This window comes from Syngnathus leptorhynchus, chromosome 3, assembly GCF_054491065.1.
Source record: "Syngnathus leptorhynchus isolate UIUO chromosome 3, UIUO_Slep, whole genome shotgun sequence".
Taxonomy (NCBI): Eukaryota; Metazoa; Chordata; class Actinopteri; order Syngnathiformes; family Syngnathidae; genus Syngnathus; species Syngnathus leptorhynchus.
Genome location: NC_141197.1, coordinates 6,165,054 through 6,187,272, shown reverse-complemented (window position 1 = coordinate 6,187,272; position 22,219 = coordinate 6,165,054). Strand labels below are relative to the sequence as shown.

At 38.6% G+C, this 22,219-nt stretch overlaps 3 protein-coding genes across 5 annotated transcripts; 1 reads left to right on the top strand and 2 right to left on the bottom strand.

The window, feature by feature from the left end:
- Positions 1 to 1,659: 1,659 nt before the first annotated feature.
- On the bottom strand, positions 1,660 to 14,922 carry LOC147058950 (low choriolytic enzyme-like). Of its 3 annotated transcripts, XM_085907764.1 has the most exons (11): positions 14,877 to 14,922; positions 13,837 to 13,946; positions 5,035 to 5,102; positions 4,645 to 4,678; positions 4,482 to 4,532; positions 3,379 to 3,525; positions 3,172 to 3,301; positions 2,690 to 2,868; positions 2,336 to 2,417; positions 1,883 to 2,007; positions 1,660 to 1,770 (listed from the first exon to the last, which is right to left on the bottom strand). In XM_085907764.1, coding segments are annotated over exons 3-11 (804 nt in total). In that variant the 5' UTR covers positions 5,089 to 5,102; positions 13,837 to 13,946; positions 14,877 to 14,922; the 3' UTR covers positions 1,660 to 1,768. The 3 variants fall into 3 exon arrangements, with proteins under 3 accessions (XP_085763890.1, XP_085763891.1, XP_085763889.1); XM_085907763.1 differs by lacking the exon at positions 1,660 to 1,770 and having other exon boundaries at positions 1,875 to 2,007; XM_085907765.1 differs by lacking the exons at positions 4,482 to 4,532; positions 4,645 to 4,678; positions 5,035 to 5,102; positions 13,837 to 13,946; positions 14,877 to 14,922 and having other exon boundaries at positions 3,379 to 3,564.
- Positions 5,862 to 13,423, top strand: LOC147058951 (high choriolytic enzyme 2-like). The gene is made up of 9 exons (XM_085907892.1): positions 5,862 to 5,901; positions 6,074 to 6,141; positions 6,500 to 6,533; positions 6,628 to 6,678; positions 11,562 to 11,711; positions 11,793 to 11,922; positions 12,239 to 12,417; positions 12,767 to 12,848; positions 13,291 to 13,423. The coding sequence occupies exons 2-9, from the start codon at positions 6,088 to 6,090 to the stop codon at positions 13,421 to 13,423; spliced, it is 813 nt and encodes a 270-aa protein (XP_085764018.1). The 5' UTR covers positions 5,862 to 5,901; positions 6,074 to 6,087.
- A 3,469-nt stretch (positions 14,923 to 18,391) lies between the features above and the next one.
- c1qtnf4 (C1q and TNF related 4) lies at positions 18,392 to 21,554 on the bottom strand. The gene is made up of 2 exons (XM_085907823.1): positions 21,195 to 21,554; positions 18,392 to 20,121 (listed from the first exon to the last, which is right to left on the bottom strand). Exons 1-2 carry the CDS (start codon positions 21,549 to 21,551, stop codon positions 19,336 to 19,338), a joined length of 1,143 nt encoding a protein of 380 aa, XP_085763949.1. The 5' UTR covers positions 21,552 to 21,554; the 3' UTR covers positions 18,392 to 19,335.
- Positions 21,555 to 22,219: the final 665 nt, after the last annotated feature.

Genomic DNA, 22,219 nt, shown 5'->3' with positions numbered 1-22,219 from the left:
AACAAAAATCTAATACTCTCACCCAACAAGGCATCCAGGTTGTCCTCGCAAACTTGCTTCCCCAGCCACCAGCTGAGGTTACTGGTGCTTCTCTGTTGGGTGATGTTGCTCAGAAACATTTTGACAGCATCATTAAAATCCATCACTAAGACTCCTCCTCGCTGTGCACAGCTGTTCCTTGCTTGCATCCAGGATTTCGACTCGCTGTAAATCTCATAACAAGCATTTTTTAACACATTTTCACACAGTGAGGGTCTTCCATCAGGTTGACAGAGCTCAGTTGTTTCAGATAAATAAACAGCAGCAACCCCCAAAAAAACAGCAATTCTGAGGAACATGTTTGCTTTTTTTATAAGTTTCTTAGCTCACACAATGGTGCAGAGCAACTGCTCAAGGTTAGTTCAGTCGACAAATGTAAAGCAGAGCGCTTTCTCCAAGAAAACTCTGCATGTGTTCTCAATACATTAGGAAAATCACTGCCGACACTCAAACAAGATGCAAAACGCAAGTATCATCACGGGTTTGACTAGTGCAGGGGTCGGCAACCCGCGGCTCCATCCAGAGCCGCATGCGTCTCTTTAGCACGCCCCTAGCAGCTCCCTGAAATTTTTGCAAAAATGCGTGAAAATGGAAAAATATGTTTGTTTGGTTTTTTTTTTTTATATATGGTTTTTATATGGTAATCATGACACAACCATTCTCATGCTGTAAAAATATATGTAGTTGTAAATATATTAAAAATACTGAATTTAAGAATGCGTCAAATACAGCAAAATTGCGTCATGGTCTACAACACAGCACATGCGAGTTGTAAACAAACAGGTGTGTGAGTGATTGGCCATGGATTCAAAAGGCAAAAAAGAGAAAGATTGCTGATGAGAACAGAGGCTTTAAGACAGAATGGACTGAACTATTTGCTTTCATTGCCAATGCTGAAGCATTGCCTGCATGTTTGATTTGCAATGAGAAGTTGTCAAATAACAAGAAGAGGAATTTGGAGCGACATTTTCAGATAAAGCATGCTAAATTTGCTGCCGATCACCAAGTTGCAACTGAGAGGAAACGTGCAATTGCAGTGCTGGTGAAGAAATTGCATGGATTGCATCTCCAAACTTTACTACTGCTGCAAGTTTTGTTGCAGCCCGGGAGATACTAATAAAGCGCGGAAAACCATTCACCGATGGAGAGTACATGAAGGGATTCATTCATGAAAATATCAGAGTGTCTATTTGCGGTCTTCAAAAATAAAACCAAAATCATTCAGAAAACTAAAGAAATGCCTCTCCGCACAAACAATATCACCGATCACCAGGACATCAATTCCGATATCAAACTGCTATGCAGGTACGTGAACTCTAATAGGCCGCAAGAAGAAATGATCGAATTGATACCACTATTATTTATTATTTTATTAGTAAGAATACAGCTTATGTATTGACAGTCCATGTTGCCTTATAAAAGGCTTTTAGATTTCTGCGGCTCCAAACAGGTATGGTTTTTATTTTATTTGTGCCAATATGGCTCTTTGAACATTTTGAGTTCCCGACCCCTGGCCTATGGCCTATCCTAGAGAGAATCTTTTAAAGGGAAAACTCACACATTTACTTCTTTAAAATGTATTTATTTTTGGATTGGTTATACATAAGTGAATTACTGTATCTTATCAACCACTACCAGTTCATACATTTAAATGATATGCTTGAGCACTTAATTTGATCACCACTGGAGACCTCAACAAGACCTGGACATCCTCTGTTTGTCTTGAAGTTTCTGATTGGTGGGGGGGAATAGACATCAATTAACAGGCGTAATCATCCAGTAAGTCAGACGACAATGTATTTTCTATGTTTTTGGATCATCATCATACAAAGTGTTTACTCACAGCACTGATAAAGACGATTGATGCGTACATAGTCAATGTCACTCATCTCTGTTGCAGTGCCAAAATTATTTGTAAACCTATATCTGGCAATGATGGTTGGTTTACCATTTTTAGAGAAGGAAAATCTACAATAAATAAATAAATAAATAAATAAATAAATAAATAACATGTAAACATGTTTTCTCGTCCTCAATTTACATCACCTGAACTCATAAAATGCAGAACTTATATTTTCCATGGAGGATGACCATTTATGTTTTCAAATGTTCTCTACATTTCCACAACAGGTAACAATATACGCATAATATATGGTTCAAACAGCTATTGGGAATTTGGATGTTTAGTTCCATGTCAGAAAACAACCAGTTGGGCAAAAAGAACAGAAACATTGAGCAGTTGGACATCTGCATTCAAATAGATCACATTGTTTTATGGTTGGACAGATGTACTCACGCGTCGTAATGCATCACAGAGTCATAATCATACGGGGTACCCAAGTTGTTTGTTGGTGTAATCTCAAAGTTTTGTTCCTTTCCTGCATACAGAGAGAAAGCCAAAATTTGTTCAGATTTCTTTCAGTAAAATTATGTAACAGTTTTAGTTGTATATTCAGAGTATCATGACATTTATTTGCGCAATCAAAATGATGAGGACAATAGGACATTTACACACATGATAATATGAATGCCATTCTGACAAAAATCTTATAGTCAAAAACAAGTAGCATACACCAGCCGAGCTGCCAGCCATTTCCAAGAAGAAGAATAAAATGAACCAGTTTTGTAAAATGTCTCTCGGCAAACTGACCTGGTTCGATGTTTGCATAATCAATGAAAACGTAGTCATCTCTGTCAGAGCGGACCTGCTCATGGTGGAATCCAAGTGCATGGAGGACCTCGTGTTGCACAATGTTTTTGATTACACAACCATTTCTCTGCAAGGAGATCAGCTGTCTGCCACCAATTCGACCAACGTTTGACCCACACCTGGCACACAAACACACAAAATCTATTGATGTCATGAGCTCACTGATTGCTGACTTTTAACTAATTGGAACGGAAAAGAGAATTCATCCAAATTGTTGCCACACTTGATTTTAGAACACTAAAGTGAAATGTTTTGTGACACTGTGCGCAAGCAACTGACTCAAAAACAAGAAATGATTTCACACTGGAAAACAACCATAACAGGACTAAAGTCTGTCAACTTAAGGAAGGAGGTGCTTTTTTATGCACACCAGCTGAATCAATGGGAAAATAAATGTGAGTTTTAGGAAGTGTATTTCTTACCATCTGTATGATTCGAAGGATAGATAGTGTCTATCCCTTTTAGTCTTCCTGACAAAGCGAATGCATGTCGTGCGCCCTCCGAAACTAATGTCTCTTAGGGCATTTTCTATAATTCTCCTTTGACGTTTGTCTGCAAAAAGAAAATTGAACTGCCAAGTTTGATTGATTAAAGTTACACTTATAGTAGGTAACGATACCATGACTTACTAAAAGCTCTGGAGATTTCATAGGGAATTATGACTCGCTTTCCAGTTTTTGGCCATTTACAGCCAATGCCTGTGCAGGTGGCAGCATTCCTCAAAGTTCCCTCGTGTACCATAATGTCCCCATATGTCAGGTTGTAGATCAGGTTGCCTGTAGAATAAAAAACAGCAGAGTAATTTGTCATGTGGAACAGACAGTTTCTTTCGTCAGTATTCCCACAACAGGTTGACAATATTCCTGAGATGGACACAGAATTTTGCCAGTCTGTCATCCATCCTTCATCCCCGGACTTGGACAGCCTTCAGTCCTTGTCTGTCCATCCTTATTCCTAATTCATTCGTCCCTCCATCCATCGTCGGTCCCAAAAAAGTCCTACCTTCACAGGTGGAAAACCCAATTTGATTAAAATGGTGGAGTGCATATACCGGAGTATCTACATCATATGGTGGCTGCCAAAAATCTTTACAAAGCCTCAAATTCACTTCGTTTTAATTGCAGCCTCAAAACATCAAAACGCTTTAAAATGGCTTACTAGACCCCGAAAAAGGATGAGTTCTTGGGTGGAACAAAACACAACTATGAGTGCTCAGTCCCTCTTTTTTTGACTTTCTCATTCCTCATCCTTCAACCGCAAAATGTCTATCTGTCCATTTGTTACAATATTAATGTTTTTCAAAAGCCACCCTCATAATCATAAAACAAATTAAAGGTAACTACCATGTGCATTCCTAAATACTGTGGGATTGATGTGTTTCAATTGTAGTATTCCAAATTTTCATTAAAGATATCTGGAAAAATTGAAGTAAATTAGCATATATATGCAACATCACAAGCACAAATTTCACTAACAACTGAGACTTATGTTTACCGTTTGCGTCTAATGACAAAATTTAAGTCATTTATGTGTCGTCTGCTTAACTCAGAAGCTATGTGAACACATTGGGATGAAATGTGGAACTTCAGTTTGACCAAGTAATGAATGATTCAAGGTTCAATTCTTTATAGGCCAGCGGTGTTACGATAAAAAAATATATAAGAATAACATTCAAATAAAGTGTCAGCTGAATCCTGCTCAGTACATTTCAGTCCAAAATGAAAACACTGACCTGGTTTGACATTTGCATTTATCTCTTCAGTTTTTGCAGAAACTGACTCTTCTGGGAAAAAATAAGAACAAACACAATCTCAAAGAAGCACTAGAATATTTTCATATTGTTCACATTGAGAACTAAATAGCCCGAATGACCAGTTCGATAGGTTTTCACACACCCATTTTCTTTTTGCCATTTCTCTTCATCGAGACCTGGAAAAAAACGGTAACAAAACACATTTTTAAATCACATTTTACAATAGTGCACATATGAAAAGACGAATCATTTCTCACATATATTGGTCGTTTTTTTTGTTTGTAAAAGACCTAAAAAAGAAACTCTGAAGAGACTATGACTAAACATTTGTGTAAATTGGCTTTGGAAATACAGTAGGAGAAAAGTCCTACAGAAGTAAAAATGGCATTAAAATCTTCAGAAAGCACTTTGCAAATTCTGAAACCTTATCTCATTACATTACAGACGTTTTGGCATTAAAAGTTTGAAAAAGTTATTTTTTTGTATAAAAACTACCATATCACTGATTACGGGATTGTAAACCTGATCTTACCGGAGAAACGGCTGCAACAGACAGAAGGAGAACAGTGATGACAATTGGCGTCATGGTGTTGCGGTTTTCTAAAAATGAAAAAAAAAAAAAAAAGACATTAAAAAGTTAAAATCATAGTGATGGGTTTGTGTGAGAGAGAGAAACAGAGAGAGACAGAGAGATGAATTGAAAGATAAACAAAGCAAGTAAAAGTAGAACAATTCTGTCTTACCGGTATTTTCAGGTAAATAAATAAAAAAAGACATCAGACAGACAGAAAGGGAGAGTGAGAGAGAGAGAGAGAGAGAGAGAGAGAGAGAGAGAGAGAGAGAGAGAGAGAGAGAGAGAGAGAGAGAGAGAGAGAGAGAGAGAGACGAGTAAAAGTAGTGCAAGTCTGTTTTACCAGTGTTTTCAGGTATGTCCGTGGTACCTGGTATTTGTCCTTTATAAGTTGTACATAGGGTGTGTCTTTTACTTATTCCAGCATTCTACATGCCAAATCAAGTCCTATTATGGAAGTTTCCATGATTTATTGTACGACATTATGCAACTTGAGGCTGAATTCAAATGTTTGAATGATCCAATATCTAGTATTTATCATCTATCATAATTACACTTCTTGCTTGGTGGAATATATTGTAGTTGTATACCACCATGCATTTTCCAAAGTCCACGATGCGGCACATGACAAAAATGTCTTTGACACCCTTACAAGAACTTGTGTGAAGCACAAAACGCAAGTTGCATAATGTCGTACAATAAATCATGGAAACTTCCGTATTACCACTTGATTTGGCATCTAGAATGCTGGAATAAGTAAAAGACACACCCTATTTCCAACTTATAAAGGACAAACACCAGGTACCACGGGCATACCTGAAAACACCGGTAAGACAGACTTGCTCTATTTTTACCTGTTTTTCCTTCAATCTCTCTCTCTCACTCTGTCTATTTCTCTGTCTGTCTCTCTGTCTCTCCATCTCTCTAATAAACACACATGGATGCGCACTGAGATTTTAACATCTGTATATTTTCTGTAGTTATTTATCTTCATTTTTAGAAAACAGCGACACCATGACGCCAATTGTCATCACTGTTCTCCTTCTGTCTGTTGCAGCCGTTTCTCCGGTAAGATTAGGTTTACAATCCCGTAATCAGTGATATGGTAATTTTTATACAAAAAAAAACGTTTTCGAAATGTTAATGCCAAAAAGTCTGTAATGTAATGAAACAAGTTTTCAGAATTTGCAAAGTGCTTTCTGAAGATTTTAATGCTATTTTTGCTTCTGTAGGACTTTTCTCCTACTGTATTTTTTAATGAAAATTTACACAAACGTCTTATTTGCTTCAGAGTTTCTTTTTTGGGTCTTCTACAAAAAAAATGATCAATGTATGTGAAATGATAAGTCTTTTCACATGTGCACTATTATAAAATCGACACTTAAAAATGTGATTTAAAAATGTGTTTTGTTACTGTTTTTTCCAGGTCGCAATACATAGAAATGGCAAAAAGAAAATGGGTGTGTAAAAACCCATGTAATTTGTCAATCCTAATCAATGTGAACACATGTTCTAGTGCGTCTTTGTAATTGTATTTATTCTTATTTTTTCCAGAAGAATCCGTTTCTGCAAAAATTGAAAAGAGAAATGCAAATGTAAAACCAGGTCAGTGTTTTCATTTTAGACTGAAATGTACTGAGCAGGATTCAGCTGACACTTTATTTGAATGTTATTCTTATATATTTTTTTATCGTAACACTGCTGGCCTATAAAGAATTGAACCTTGAATCAGTCATTACTAGGCCAAACTGAAGTTCCACATTTCATCCCAATGGGTTCACATAGCTTCTGAGTTACGCAGGCAACAAATAAATGACTTAAACTTTGTCATTAGACGCAAACGGGGAAACATGAGTCTCAGTTATTAGTGAAATTAGTGCTTGTGATCTTGTGATGTTGCATATATATGCAAATTCAGTTAAGTTTTTGCAGGTATTTTTAATAAAAATTTCCATCCATCCATCTTCTTCCGCTTATCTGGGGTCGGGTCAAGTCAAGTCAAGTCAAGTTTATTTGTATAGCCCTAAATCACAAGCAGTCTCAAAGGGCTTCACATAGACAATCAATTGACAATAATTCTCAAAGCATCCCCTGATCTTAGGCTCCCAAAAGGGCAAGGAAAAACTCAAAAAACCCCTACAAGGGGAAAAATGAGAAACCTTGAGAAGGGACCACAGATGGAAGGATCCCCCTTTCAGGATCACCAGGCTGCAATGGATGCAAAGAGGGCACATAAAATACATCATATGGAAACCAAAAAGTGGATGCCCAGGCCAAAGCCAAGAGCTGTCGGAGGTGCCTTCGATTGTCCTGGCAGTGTCCTCCAGGAGGGTATTCCACTGCAGTTCCCTCATGGTGAATTGGTCCACGAGAATCTAGATAGCCATCGTCAGCATGGGTGACACCTAACCACCTCCCCAGCCGGGGAGGGGTGGGGGAGTGGGGTCAGGGAGAGGTTAAAGGCCACATCATAGAAATACGTCTTTAAACGTGTCTTAAATGTTTCTACTGAGGTAGCAGTTCTAATATCCATTGGCAGGGCATTCCAGAGCTCTGGAGCCCGAATGGAAAATGCTCTAGCCCCTGCAGACATTTTCTTGGCCCTCTGTGTCACTAAAAAACTAGCGTTTTGCGAACGAAGGTTACGAGACGGAACATAAGGAACAACTAAGTCGACGAGATATGAAGGCGCTAAGCCATGCAATGATTTATAGGTTAACAAAAGAACTTTGAAGTCACATCTTAAATGGACCAGGAGCCAATGTAAATTGGCTAATATTGGCGTAATGTGATCAAATTATATTGTCCGTGAGAGCAGCCTCGCAGCAGCATTTTGCACTAACTGTAGACTTTTGATGCTGGACTTGGGAAGACCAGAGAATAATGCATTACAGTAGTCCAGGCGCGACGTGATAAATGCATGTATAATAAGTTCGGCATCACTGGTCGAGAGGATTGGGCGAATCTTAGCAATATTAAGAAGGTGAAAAAATGCTATTCTGGTTATATTTTTAATATGCTGTTGAAAGGAGAGCATTTGGTCAAATATTACCCCGAGATTAGTTACAGTATCACTCTGAGTGATAGTACGGCTATCTAGAGTTATAGCGGTTTCCTTAAATAAATGTTGATAACGAGCTGGACCAATTATCAACATCTCAGTTTTATCTGGGTTCAGACGAAGGAAGTTGAGAGACATCCATTGCTTGATCTCTGCAAGGCATGCCTCAAGATTACAACAGTCCCGCGGATCTGTCATTGATAATGGCATATATAATTGGGTGTCATCCGCATAACATTGAAAACTAACATTATATTTACGTATTATGTCCCCATAGAGCTCAGAGGACGCATTGCCATGGACCACTCGGTGCGTCCTGTCTGATAGATACGAACGAAACCAGTCTAGTGCTGACCCCGAAATACCAACACAACCTTTAAGACGCTCTAACAAAATATTGAAGTCAACAGTGTCAAAGGCAGCACTAAGATCTAGTAGTAACAATACCGACGAAGTATTTGAATCCATAGCTAAGAGGAGATCATTAGTCACTTTAGCAAGCGCTGTCTCAGTGGAATGATTAGCTCTAAACCCAGACTGAAAAGATTCATATCGATTATTAGCGACCATGTAATCAACAAGCTGCTGCGCTACTACTTTTTCAAGCAGTTTTGCTATGAATGGGAGATTTGAAACTGGCCTATAGTTACCGAGACAGTCCGGGTCAAGATTTGGTCGCTTAAGTAGCGGTTTAATGATAGCGGTTTTAAAGGCTGTAGGCACTATCCCAGAGGAGATAGACAGATTAATTATATTTAGAACGGACGGTCCTAAGATTTGAAATAATTCTTTAAGTAGTTTGGTTGGAAGCGGGTCAAATAAACATGTCGCGGGGGCAGCAGCTTTAGGAGGGACTCCCAGACCTCCCTCTCCCCAGCCACTTCATCCAGCTCATCCCGGGGGATCCCAAGGCGTTCCCAGGCCAGCCGAGAAACATAGTCTCTCCAGCGCGTCCTGGGTGGTCCCCGGGGTCTCCTACCAGTGGGACATGCCCGGAACACCTCCCCGGGGAGGCGTCCAGGAGGCATCCTGATGAGATGCCCGAGCCACCTCATCTGGCTCCTCTCAAAGTGGAGGAGCAGCGGCTCTACGAGTCTCTCCCGGATGACCGAGCTTCTCACCCTCTCTCTAAGGGAGAGCCCGGACACCCTGCGGAGGAAACTCATTTCGGCCGCTTGTATTTTGGATCTTGTTCTTTCGGTCACGATCCATAACTCGTAACCATAGGTGAGGGTAGGAGCGTAGATCGACCGGTAAATCGAGAGCTTTGCCATTTGGCTCAGCTCTCTTTTCACCACGACGGACCGGTACAGAGTCTGCATTACTGCCGACGGTGCACCGATCCGCCTGTCGATCTCGTGCTCCATCCTGTCCTCACTCGTGAACAAGACCCCAAGATACTTGAACTCCTCCACTTGGGGCAGGATCTCATCCCCGATCCGGAGAGGGCATTCCACCCTTTTCCGACCAAGGACCATGGACTCGGATTTGGAGGTGCTGACCCTCATCCCGACCGCTTCACACTCGGCTGCGAACCGCTCCAGTGAGAGCTGGAGATCACGGCCTGAAGAAGCCAACAGCACCACGTCATCTGCAAAAAGCAGTGACGCGATGCTGAGGTCCCCAAACCGGACCCCCTCAACGCCTCGGCTCGCCTAGAAATTCTGTCCATAAAAATTATGAACAGAATCGGTGACAAAGGGCAGCCTTGCGGAGTCCAACCCTCACTGGGAACGAATCCGACTTACTGCCGGAAATCCGGACCAAACTCTGGCATCGGTGATACAGGGACCGAACCGCCCTTATCAGTTGGCTCGGCACCTCGTACTCTCGAGGATCCTGCCGAGGGTGTAGAGCTGGTCCACTGTTCCACGGCCAGGACGAAAGCCACACTGCTCCTCCTGAATCCGAGGCTCGACCTCCCGACGGATCCTCCTCTCCAGCACCCCTAAATAGACCTTAAAAAATAAAAATTTGGAATACTGTAATTTTTGGACTATAAGTCGCTCCGGAGTACAAGTCGCACCAGCCATAAAATGCACAATAAAGTGAAAAAAACCCATATATAAGTCGCACCGTAGTATAAGTGGCACTTTTGGGGCACATTTATTTGTCAAAATCCAACACCAAGAACAGACATGAAGCAGCAACAACAGGCTAAACGATACGGTATGCTAACGTGACATATACACAAACGAGGAGCTGAGAACGGGCCTGACGTAACATTCAGTTATTCAAGTATGTATTACATAAATAACACCTTTATCAAACCATCTGTGTCACTCCAATTCATTAAATCCATCGATCGTCCTTTATGTAAACAATGCCGCGTATGCGCCACATATGCTGACGTTGGACCCTTTATAAGTTGCATTTCTAATTATTCCATAGACCCATATAACGATATATAAACTATATTTCAAATAACTATTATATAACAACAATATTATCAAACCATCTGTGTCACTCCAAATCATTAAATCTATCGATCAAATTCCTCGTCCTTCATGTCAACAAAGCTGCTCGTGCGCTGCATAGATCTAGTATATAACTATATTGTAGCGTTAACAAAGTACCAGGAAAGACGTGGGTTTGATAAACGGCTCTTTATTTAACAAAACAAGAGTTCAACGAGCCTGCAACTACTGAACTGTAACGATAAAAACATATACAAGTTGCGACACAAATAACTATAACATAAATAAGTTTTTCAAACCTTGTGTCACTCCATATTATTAAATCCTTCAAACGTGGGGCCTTTCGTCATCTTCGTCATCCCGTGATTGTATCCTTTGTCCTTTATGTAAACAACCGCCGCGCGGTGTCGGTGACGTCACTTGCTGTTTAAATGACAGTAATCGCTTGCTACATTGGGGTTCGTTTATCGCGGTTTCACTACATCGTGGATTTTTGAATTTTGAAACATTGTGAAAAAAAATCACATATAAGTCGCTCCTGAGTATAAGTCCCCCCCCCCCACCCAAACTATTAAAAAAACGCGACTTATAGTCCGAAAATTACGGTACTATAATTGTCATTGCCATTTTAAAGCGTTTGGTGTTTTGAGGCTGCAATTAAAAAGAAGTGAATTTGAAGCTTTGTAAAGATTTTTGGCAGCCACCATGTGTGTAGATACTCCGGTATATGCACTCCACCATTTTAATCAAATTGGGTTTTCCACCTGTGAAGGTACGACTTTTTTGGGACAGACAATGGACGGAGGGACAAATTAATTAGGAATAAGGATGGGCAGACAAGGACTGAAGGCTGTCCAAGTCCGGGGATGAAGGATGAATGACAGACTGGCAAAATTCTGTGTCCATCTCAGGAATATTGTCAACCTGTTGTGGGAATATTGACGAAAGAACCTGTCTGCTTCACATGACGAATCACACTGTCTGAATATTCACTGTTTGTTAATCTACAGGCTTAAACCTGACATATGGGGACATTATTGGACACACAAGCGATGAGGAGGGACTTTTGAGCGATGCTACCCCCTGCCACATCCTTGCCTGTAAATGGCCCAAAACTGGAAAGCGAGTCATAATTCCCTATGAAATCTCCGGAAATTTTAGTAAGTCATGGTATCGTTACGTACTGTAAGTGTAACTTTGATCAATCAAAGTTAACAGTTAAATGTTCTGTGTGTCTGCAGCCGAACAACAAAAGACAACTATAGAAAATGCCCTAAGAGACATTAGTTTCGGAGGGTGCACGACATGCATTCACTTTGTCAGGAAGACTGAAAGGGATAGAGACTATCTATCCTTCGTATCAGAGAATATGTAAGAAATACAGTTACTAAAACTCACATTTGTTTTTCCCATTGATTCAGCTTATGTGCATAAAAAAGCACCTCCATCTTTGAGTTGATAGACTTTTATTTAGACGTTATGTTTTTTTTCCAGTGTGAAATTACTTTTTTGTCTATGTGAGTCAGTTGCTTGCACGCAGCACCATAAAACATTTCACTTCAGTGTCGTAAAATTAAGTGTGGCAACAATTCGGGAAAATTCTGTACATCTCTCTTCCTTTCCAATTGGCTAAAAGTCAGCAATCAGTGAGCTCATGACATCAATAGATTTTGTGTTTGTGTGCCAGATGTGGGTCACAGCTTGGTCATATCGGTGGCATACAGATAATCGACTTGCAGAGAGACCGTTGCGTGTACAAAAACATTGTGCAACACGAGGTCCTCCATGCACTTGGATTCCACCATGAGCAGGTCCGTTCTGACAGAGATGACTACGTTTCCATTAATTTTGAAAACATCAAACCAGGTCAGCTTGCCGAGAGGCCTTTTAAAGAACTGGTTCTTTTTTTTTTCTTCTTGGAAATGGCTGGCACCTTGTCTATGGTGTATGGTACTTGTTGACTGTAATATGGGCGATGGGTACTTTTTGTCATAATGGAAATGGCTGGCATCTTGTCTTGTGTATGCTAAGATGGACGATGGGTACTTTTTGTCAGAATGGCATCCATATTATGTGTGCAAATGTACCCTAATCCTCATCATTTTTTATAGAGTAAATACATTTAATGAGAGTCAGAATATACAACTAAATCTGGTACATAATGTTAATGAAATAATTTTCAGTTAGTTTGGTTTGGATTTCTCCTTTTATGCAGGAGCGGTAAAAAACTTTCAGATTGCATCAACAAACAACTTGGTTACCCCGTATGATTATGACTCTGTGATGCATTACAACGCGTGAGTACATCTGTCCAACCATACAACAATTTCATCTATTTGAATGCAGATGTCCAACTGCTCAATGTTTCTGTTCTTTTTGCCCAACTTGTTTTTTCTAGCATTGAACTAAACATCCAAAATCCTAACAGCTGTTTGAACTATATATTGTGCATTTATTGTTACCTGTTGTCGAAAATCCATCCATCTTCTTCCGCTTATCCGGGGTCGGGTCGCGGGGGTAGCAAACCACTCCACCACGATAAGGTGACGACTCACGGCGGGGTGTTATGGAAAATCTATTTAGAAAATATTGGAAAACATAAATGGTCATCCTCAATGGGAAATTTAAGATGACTTTCAGTTAGTTATACATTTTATGAGTTCAGGTGATGTAAATTGAGGACAAGAAAACTTGTTATTTATTTATTTATTTATTTATTTATTTATTTATTTATTGTAGATTTTCTGCCTCCAAAAATGACCAACCAACCATCGTTGCCAAATATAGGTCTATAACAAATTTTGGCATTGCAACAGAGATGAATGCCAATGACTATGCACGCATCAATCTTTTTTATGAGTGCTGTGAGTAAACACTTTGTATGATGATGATCCAAAAACATAGAAAATACATTGACGTCTGACTTACTGGATGATTACGCCTGTTAATTGCTGTCTATTCCCCACCAATCAGAAACTTCAAGACAAACAGAGGATGTCCAGGTCTTGTTGAGGTCTCCAGTGGTGATCAAATTAAGTGCTCAAGCATATCATTTAAATGTATGAACTGGTAGTGGTTGATAAGATACAGTAATTCACATATGTATTTTGAATGCAAAAATAAATACATTTTAAAGAGGTAAACGTGTGAGTTTTCCCTTTCAAAGATTCTCTCTGGGATAGGCCATAGGCTCACAAGATAGATGAACTCCGGGTTGACAATCCACAGATGAACTTACATTGACTGATTCATTCTAAACAGTAAAAATGAAGGACAAAAGCTTACCCACCGCTTGCCATTTTCATGTCATCAGCTTTGGTTACTTGGCAATGGAGGAAAGCAAGGACATGCCAGGACAAAGAGTCGTTAATGGTTCAAGTTAAAGCCAAGTGATCCTGTAATTGAGGAAAAGGCAATTAACAAGATTGGATGTAAACAATCTCACACACACATACAAAAGCCAAGGTCAATTGACGATCTGGCCATGAACAAAATGGCAAAACATAGTCTAAAAGTCTGGAAGCAAAAGAACAAAAGCAAAAACTGTTGTTTACATGTATTCCATCAGAGCCTCTGATCGTGATGAAATGCTGAAATCGATAAAGTGCCGTTTCCGTCAAGTCAGTTTTCTTTCATTAGTTCAGAGACATACGCAAACACAATGCATTCCGAACCTTTATGTAAGCTGAATTGTTCATAGATCTTTATATATTCAGTCGAAATTCGTAAGACTTCATTCGACTTACGTTTAACATATGGGGTACTCCGTCATTTGCCTATCTGAAAAGGAGGTGCTTTAAGTGGCCACACTCGATTAAATGATCGGCCTCATTCTTGAGAATCCGGTGCGCCGGATCTTTCCAAGTTTAACTTTTCAATCCGACAAGTTGACCTCCAGGGGTTGTCACCGTATTGTTGGGGGTACAAGTACAACAATTTAGCCCCAAACATTGAACACCCCCCCTTTCACTCAGCCAAAAAAGGATCAATTTAATCTATACCTATTCTGATATGCCATTAGTAAAGTGGCTTGTGATTTCCCAAACACCCATTATCTTTATTTGTTGTAGGTGAAGTAGACAATAGAACATCCCAGTAAAAATGGCACCACCCCTTATTTGTTTTCTTTAATTCCAACACCCCGCTAGTAAAACCACATATATACATATCATAATATCTCAATTTGATATCTGACCCCCCCACAATCCATTATGCCACACCAGTCAAATTGCTAAGTGACAGTCTCCCCAAAAGTCATCTTCACCATTAGTTTGAAGACACAATGAAAACATGTCATAAAAAATACACGCAAACAGCATATTTACCTCAATTTTGTGATTCCTCATCCTGTCGTTCCCCCCTTGTTTCTTTATCTTCTTTGTTAGCCCTTAATTGAAACTAAATTCAGATTTACATGCTTAATCACAATCATGTGCTGTCATGATGTAGAAACCGAAAACGTCCTATAAACAATGTCAAAAACTAGTAATTCACTTACACTTACATTTTTCCAGTTTATTGTTTCTGTTTTTATTTACTAACTTCAGGTAATGTGAAACACCACTTCTTTTCTTACTCAGTTTATTATGGACAATGTGTATTTCCCTTAAATTCCCATTCTCAGTCTTTCAGTAAGTCCTGTCACTTTATGAAATTCCAAACTGTGATGGTGAATCCAGTCCAGTCTTTCTGATTGTCGATTAACCAACCTATTCCAGGAGGTTTTAAATTGGGTGATGTGAGGCAGATGCCAGATTCCAGACACATTGGTCACCGACTACCTTCATCATGGCGAGGAAAGTGTTGCTTGCAGGATAAATGAAATAAATTTCCCTCCATCCAAAACACTCACTTTTGGGTATAAAGATAAAGATAATTTGCAATATGGGTGCATGTGTGTGCGTGCGTGAATGTGTGTGTGTGTGTATGTATATATGTATATATATATATATATATATATATATATATATATATATATATATATATATATCCATCCATTTTCTGAACCGCTTAGTCCCCACGGGGCACACAGAGACGAACAACCATCCGCACTCGCACTCACACCTAGGGGCAATTTGGAGTACTCAATCGGCCTACCAAGCATGTTTTTGGGATGTGGGAGGAAACCGGAGTGCCCGGAGAAAACCCACGCGGACACGGGGAGAACATGCAAACTCCACACAGGGTTTATATATATATATATATATATATATATATATATATATATATATATATATATATATATATATATATATATATATATATATATATATATATATATATATATATATATATATATATATATATATATATATATATATATATATATATATATATATATATATATATATATATATATATATATATATATATATATATATAAAATATGGGATATGTTTCTGGGTTAATATTATTCATTTTGTATGTTGTGAAGTTGTTTGCAATATTAAACTGAAGTATTTGAAGAAATAAAAATTACTATAGGCAACTGAAAAACAAAACCAATGTGGTTTCGGCAACTGTCCTGAAGGTAGCGCCACAGCATCATTTGAAACAGAGCACTGCTGCTTCCGTCTGTTTTCTTTATCCAGAGATAAAATGACCATCCAATCAAACCAATGCATCTTTTAAATTGTTTTATTTTGTTGAATGGTGAAATAATTGGTAATAATTGGTCAAAATTTTCATCAGCTAAAAGACAAGCCACATTTATAAAAAAATTCATCAGCTAAAAGACAAGCCACTTTTACGTATAAGACAAGGTTCATAATGTATTTTGTGATTTTATTTTAGATGGAGCTAAGCTGTCTTTCTTGAGTCAAAGTCCCTTTTTATGTGTGTGTCCATGTCTTCTTAATACATTATTATAATAATTGTAATCCTTTTATTATAAAGTAACAGAGCAGTGACAATGATTATACTTTTGAATAATAATAATAATAATAATAAGGGAATGCAGTATATAAATTTATATATATAATATATAAATTTCTGCAACGTTGAAAATTTCAAACACAATAATGATGTAAATGTTTTATGTCGAATGTGAATTTCAGGATGAGAATTTTTGGATCAATAGTGTGAAATTTCGGAAAAAATTTTGAATTTTTTAAATGAAGAAACTGAAGCTTGGAAGGCATGAGTATTTTGGCACATGGTGAGGGATGGATAGAAAATATGTAAGGAATAGCAGGATAATAATAATAATAATAATAATAATAATATTAATCGCGACCCTCATGGGACAAGCGGTATAGGAAAAGGATGACTGCATAATAATAATAATAATAATAATAATAATAATAATAATAATAATAATAATAATAATAATAATAATAATAATAATAATAGAGAGAAGAAGAAAGCAGTGACAGTGTCTTTTCCCAATTCATTGACTTTTCAGTTACATGCATGCATCACATCTCATACTGCCACTGGAAGTTTCAGATAAGAATGATGAAGTCACTTCAAACCATGGATTAATTAACATTTTTCATAAATGTTCCATGTTTGGGTAGTGGTGCGAAGTTTTACAAAGAACCATTGTCAACTGTAATTTCTATGTGGCTGAAACCATTACAACAAAAAGGCAGCACACAAATGAATGAGCTGCAGCTTGCGACATACTTTTTGAGTCAAAGTAACCTTTAGAAAAATGCTTATCAACACCACTGAGGTGGATGGCGGTCTATTGGGAGACTGACACTCATCATGTACTACATTTTTATTGCATGTGTCAGACGAAAAGAAATGTTGGGCCTAAGAGACTTTATTTGTTTGCAAATAAACACACATATGTGTGTGTGTCTGTATGTACCATTTTATATGAACAAAATGTTTATTCAAGTGTAAAGCCAGAAATTTTTCAGTGGGCTTGCAATAGGTGCACATACGATATGTGCGTGTGTAGGCGTGCACATGTGCACACATGCTCTTAAATGACTGTTTCTAGAAAGTCATTATCATACCATCCAAAGTCGCTGTTTTGTTCCATTACTCTCAGTGAAATGTGCAAAATGCAAATTGCGCCACAGCAAACTGAAAAGGGATATACAGAGAACCTCCTAAATATTGCCATTAACATTTTTGCACTCTAACGAGGTGGTTTTTGAGATGGGTCGATATAGTAGAAGAATATCGCAAAAGTAGTTGAGGGATAGTTGATAGAAACTGCTTTTATCTGAGCTCTGGTTTTAAGTGGGGCATTGAATGGCGATGAACCAGTTGGAATAAGGTATTGACAGTGCAGACTTGAATAGTATTTTCGAAAAGTATTCATATATTAATGAAAATAAATGATTTCATTTCTATTTATTGAAAAGTATTTCATTAAAGCATATATAAAGTGGCCTCTTTCATAATTTGCTATCCTGTTACCTATGACTGTGATGAAAACCAGAAAAGTTTTCATCAGAAAAACATCATGGCCTTCTCAGACAACATACAGTATATAAATTCACAATGTCAAGGGTAATCACAATTTCCAACGGCATCATGTTTCTCCCCGCAGTGTATAATGAAACTGACATGCATATCAAAGTGGCCTAGAAGAGGAAATTTAATTTTCCCCATAGTGGTCTTCATTTTAAGAATAAATTACACTCTGCCAGAATTAGAAATCAAATTATGGTGCCCCTTCCTTCAGGCTCAGTGCTGGCATGTGGTCAACAGCACATATGGGTTGGATATGGTGTTTGTACTAAACCTTAAAAGAAAGTTAGTTTTGTCCTCAGCTGCCCTTGTGGCTTTTTCAGTGTGAGTGATGCTTTGAAATGGGAATGACCAAATATGTCAACAACAACAAAACAGTCCATGTATTGTCTTTTAATAATTCGGTAAATAGAATTAGGAAGGATACTTACAGTCAGTAACACGAGACAGAATTCATTTAAAGTAGAACAAACACTTTGTCTTTCACCATTTTCTTTTAAGTAAAAAAAAAAAATCTTTGCAGTGTGTTTTATGTGCCCCTACTGGCCTAAACACGGTATTTTGATTGATATTGCTTTTGTGGAATATGATCACATTCACGTCACAGAATTGAGCACAAAAACTGTACCATAAAAATGACAATTATATACAGTGGTTTCTCACGGCAGTCCCTAAGCTTGCTAAAAGGGGAGAAAGGAGGGAGGAAGTTGGACAGGAACATCACTTGACCAGACCCAAAAACCATGTGAGCCATGACAGTCATTATTTGAACCATCAGACATTGTGATGTCATTTTCAGGTGACACCAAGAGACAATACAAGTCAAACTGGCCGCCCCTTGAGATGGGTTTTTCTGATTAATTAATATTCCACAAATACAACATTACTCAGAATATATTTACGCTGGTGGGGGTGCAAAGAACATGCTATTTTAAAGGAAATGTTGACTTGACTTTCCCTTTAAAAGGTTGGCTCACATTTCTTTTGATTGTGCATGACCAATGGCTCAACGTAAAGTTACAGGACTACATCTGACACACATTAACCAACACTTTGAAGTAAATGTAGCCGTGTTTTGTTAATTTGTCTATGAGGTCTAAAGACAATGATCATATTCATTACATATTCAACCAACCCCTCACTATCAATCATAGGGCGGAGGGGGGGTTAGATCTCATTTCATGAGGCTGGAGATTCCGGAAATTCATATCCGTTTTCAATCCGTTCTCTGTAGCATACCGAAGGAAATTCACAGGAAGAGAAAGTATGGAGGAGCCTTGAAGAATCATTCATGCCCATTATTTTGCATGAATTCCACCTTCAACATTTTAGTTTGTAGCCAAATTGCTGTGGCTAGGGCTTCTTTTCTACATGCAACTGAGTGGTGGTGCTAGTGGCAGGAAAGTCTGGGTACACCAGAAAGCCCGTAAAGGTGATGTATTTGGCGTGATTGCTGTACGCCCCAAAGCCATCTCTCTGGTGGGAGTAAAGCCACACTGTGTCCCCTGTTTTCAGCGAGAGCATCAAACTCTGACTCTGCAGCGCTTTCTCTCCGTGGCTGTCGTCATAGATCATTGCCTGCACTTCCAAGTGGTTCTTCATCAGCTTGACGGAGAGCGTCTTCTGCGGAAGCTTGCCCACGTTGAAGGAGAAATAGTATGTGCCAGGAACACGGCACATAAAAATCCCCTCTGTCACGTTGAAGTCCTCACCGATGTTAACGAACGCCGTGTCAAAGCTGACCGGCTGGTGCTGTGGCATACCTGCTTGATTCTCTCCTATTATACTCTGAGTGCGACCCACTGAGAAAGCAGATCGTGGATCTTCCTCCTCCTCCTCTCGCTCCTCTTCATCGTATTGATACGGCTCCTTCTCGCCCACTATGTTCTTCAGATCAGATCCGACATCCACTGTAGCCTGGTTACTATTCTGCTCTTGAGCCTGTTGGGAGTTGTAAACAGGGCGGTGCTGCTGCGGGCGATTTGTCTGGTAGTCGTAGGTGTCTGGGTAGATGAGGTAACCGTTAAAGGTGGTGTAGTGTCCAGTGTTGCTATAGAGGGCATAGCGAGGATCGCCATGGAGGCGGAGCCAGATGCTGTCACCAAACTCCAGCTGCAGCATGACACTCTGGCTCTGTACCTAAAGAAAGCAAAGTTTGCATGGGTGGTCTCCTTTACATCAACCATCAATCGACACAATTTGTGACAGATTTGTTGCAGTTGATAAAGGGTAAAGCAACTTCATCCTCTATTGCTCCCAGCCTAAAAATGTTTGGAATGGAGGACTGAAGGACTGAAGTGTAGGTGCATTTGCAGTATGCAAAGAACTAGTAGACCGAATTTGGAGAAGGAGAAAAGATGAGCTCCTTCCATATAAAGTACGTTTTGAGTTGTATATTCAATTAAAAAATGACACTAAAGATCAGATTTGTTAATGATAACATTAAATGCATCTCTGAAATCAGAATTACATAATTATCAATGCAGTACACAATATGAAGGTTTCTTTTAATTTTACACGTTGCTCTCAAAGCAAATTTTATTCACAAATATAGCTTACTGTAATTATTGTACTATAAGATTACAATTACATATGCGTTAAGGTATTTTTTTTAGGGTGTTTGTGATAATTGAAATAGCTTTTTCCCAAATAGTATGCTATGTGTTCCCCAACTCATAAACACTTAACTGGAGTACCCCTTGAGTTATGATTTGAAATATTTCTCCAAATTTCTACTGTTCTACAGTAATAGAAAAAGGAACTCACCAAGACGTTATCCCTGTATTCTCATGACTATAATAGATAGCAAACCAAAGCAAATAGCAAAAGATATCCATTTAAGAATGGTCTATAGATTATTCATAAGGATTTTTTTCAATGCAAGAGAATCCTTTGGGTCATGAATGAATATAATGAGTGTTCCATTAATCTCCAAGGATTGCAACTGCAACAAATATATATTCTATAACCGAAAAAATGAAAAAATATTTAAAGGCACCTGTGAAAGCACATTTCTTATGTGAGTGTGTTTATACATACACTTTTGAGCTGCCTTTCAAGGCACCCAAGTGAAAGCACATTTCTTATGTGTGTGGATTTGTACATGCACCTTTGATCTGCCTTCTCTTAGCAGTAGCTGCCATTCCTCTTCAGCGCAGCAGTGTGCTTTATACACAAATTTGCTATGCTGCAGTGCCAGAGCGCTGACCTACCTTCCTCTCCTCTCCAGCATTCTCTTCATACACAATGGCTTGCACCTCATTCCTATTCTTCATCAGCATCACAGACAAGTCTTTATGAGGGAACTTTCCCACTGTAAAGGAGAAGTAGTAGGCCCCAGGAATGCGACAGCGAAACAAGCCAGTCTTTGGGTCAAAATCGCCACCAATGTTGACATAGACTGTGTCAAAGGTCACCGTCATCTTGGGTCCCCCTTCCATGCTGTTGGTCCGTGAGACTGAGAAAGCTGACCGTAGTTCGGTGTTGTCTGGTAGTCGAGCGAAACCCATCACAGCGCTCTCGTGGCTCATGCACAGCAGGCCAATCAGCATGCCTGCTGAGATCAGCATCTTGTCTCTGAACGGATGGAAATGTGTAATAAATAAATAAATAAATAAATAAATAAATAAATAAATAAATAAATAAATAAATAAATAAATAAATAAACTTTTAATTCAGTTGACAGTAAAGTTGTGGCTATATTACTTTTGACTGTGCCAGTACAGCACAAATCAAAACAACAATATATATTTGCATATGAATCCTTAATATGAATATTACAGATATTATTTAAATTGGAATTTTGCATCTTTATTGACCTTGGAAGGGTGTTTTACGCAGAAAAGCAGAACGTTTCTTTACATGTTGAATATTAATGAGAAATTTAATCATTTTACATAAGAGGTATTGAAAAACATGTAAAACATCTTGAAAGTTTTCCATCCCAAATGATGTAAATGTGATCAAAGTATATCAAAGATCATTGGGGGGAAAAACCGTGTCATAAAACCCTTAAGATAGTCTCATTGCTGCTGTTTACAATGCAAGATGTGTGAAAGCTGTGAATTACAGACTGCAATATATCTGTTGCCAAGCAACCAAAACCTGGTTAAAAATCAGAGGATAGCAATTTAAAGCACCCCCATGGAGATTAATATTAATACAGTACGTTCTGGTTGCAGGTTTTAATTCTGTTTTAAAAATAACAAAATTTTGTATTGTACAGTATAGCATGAGC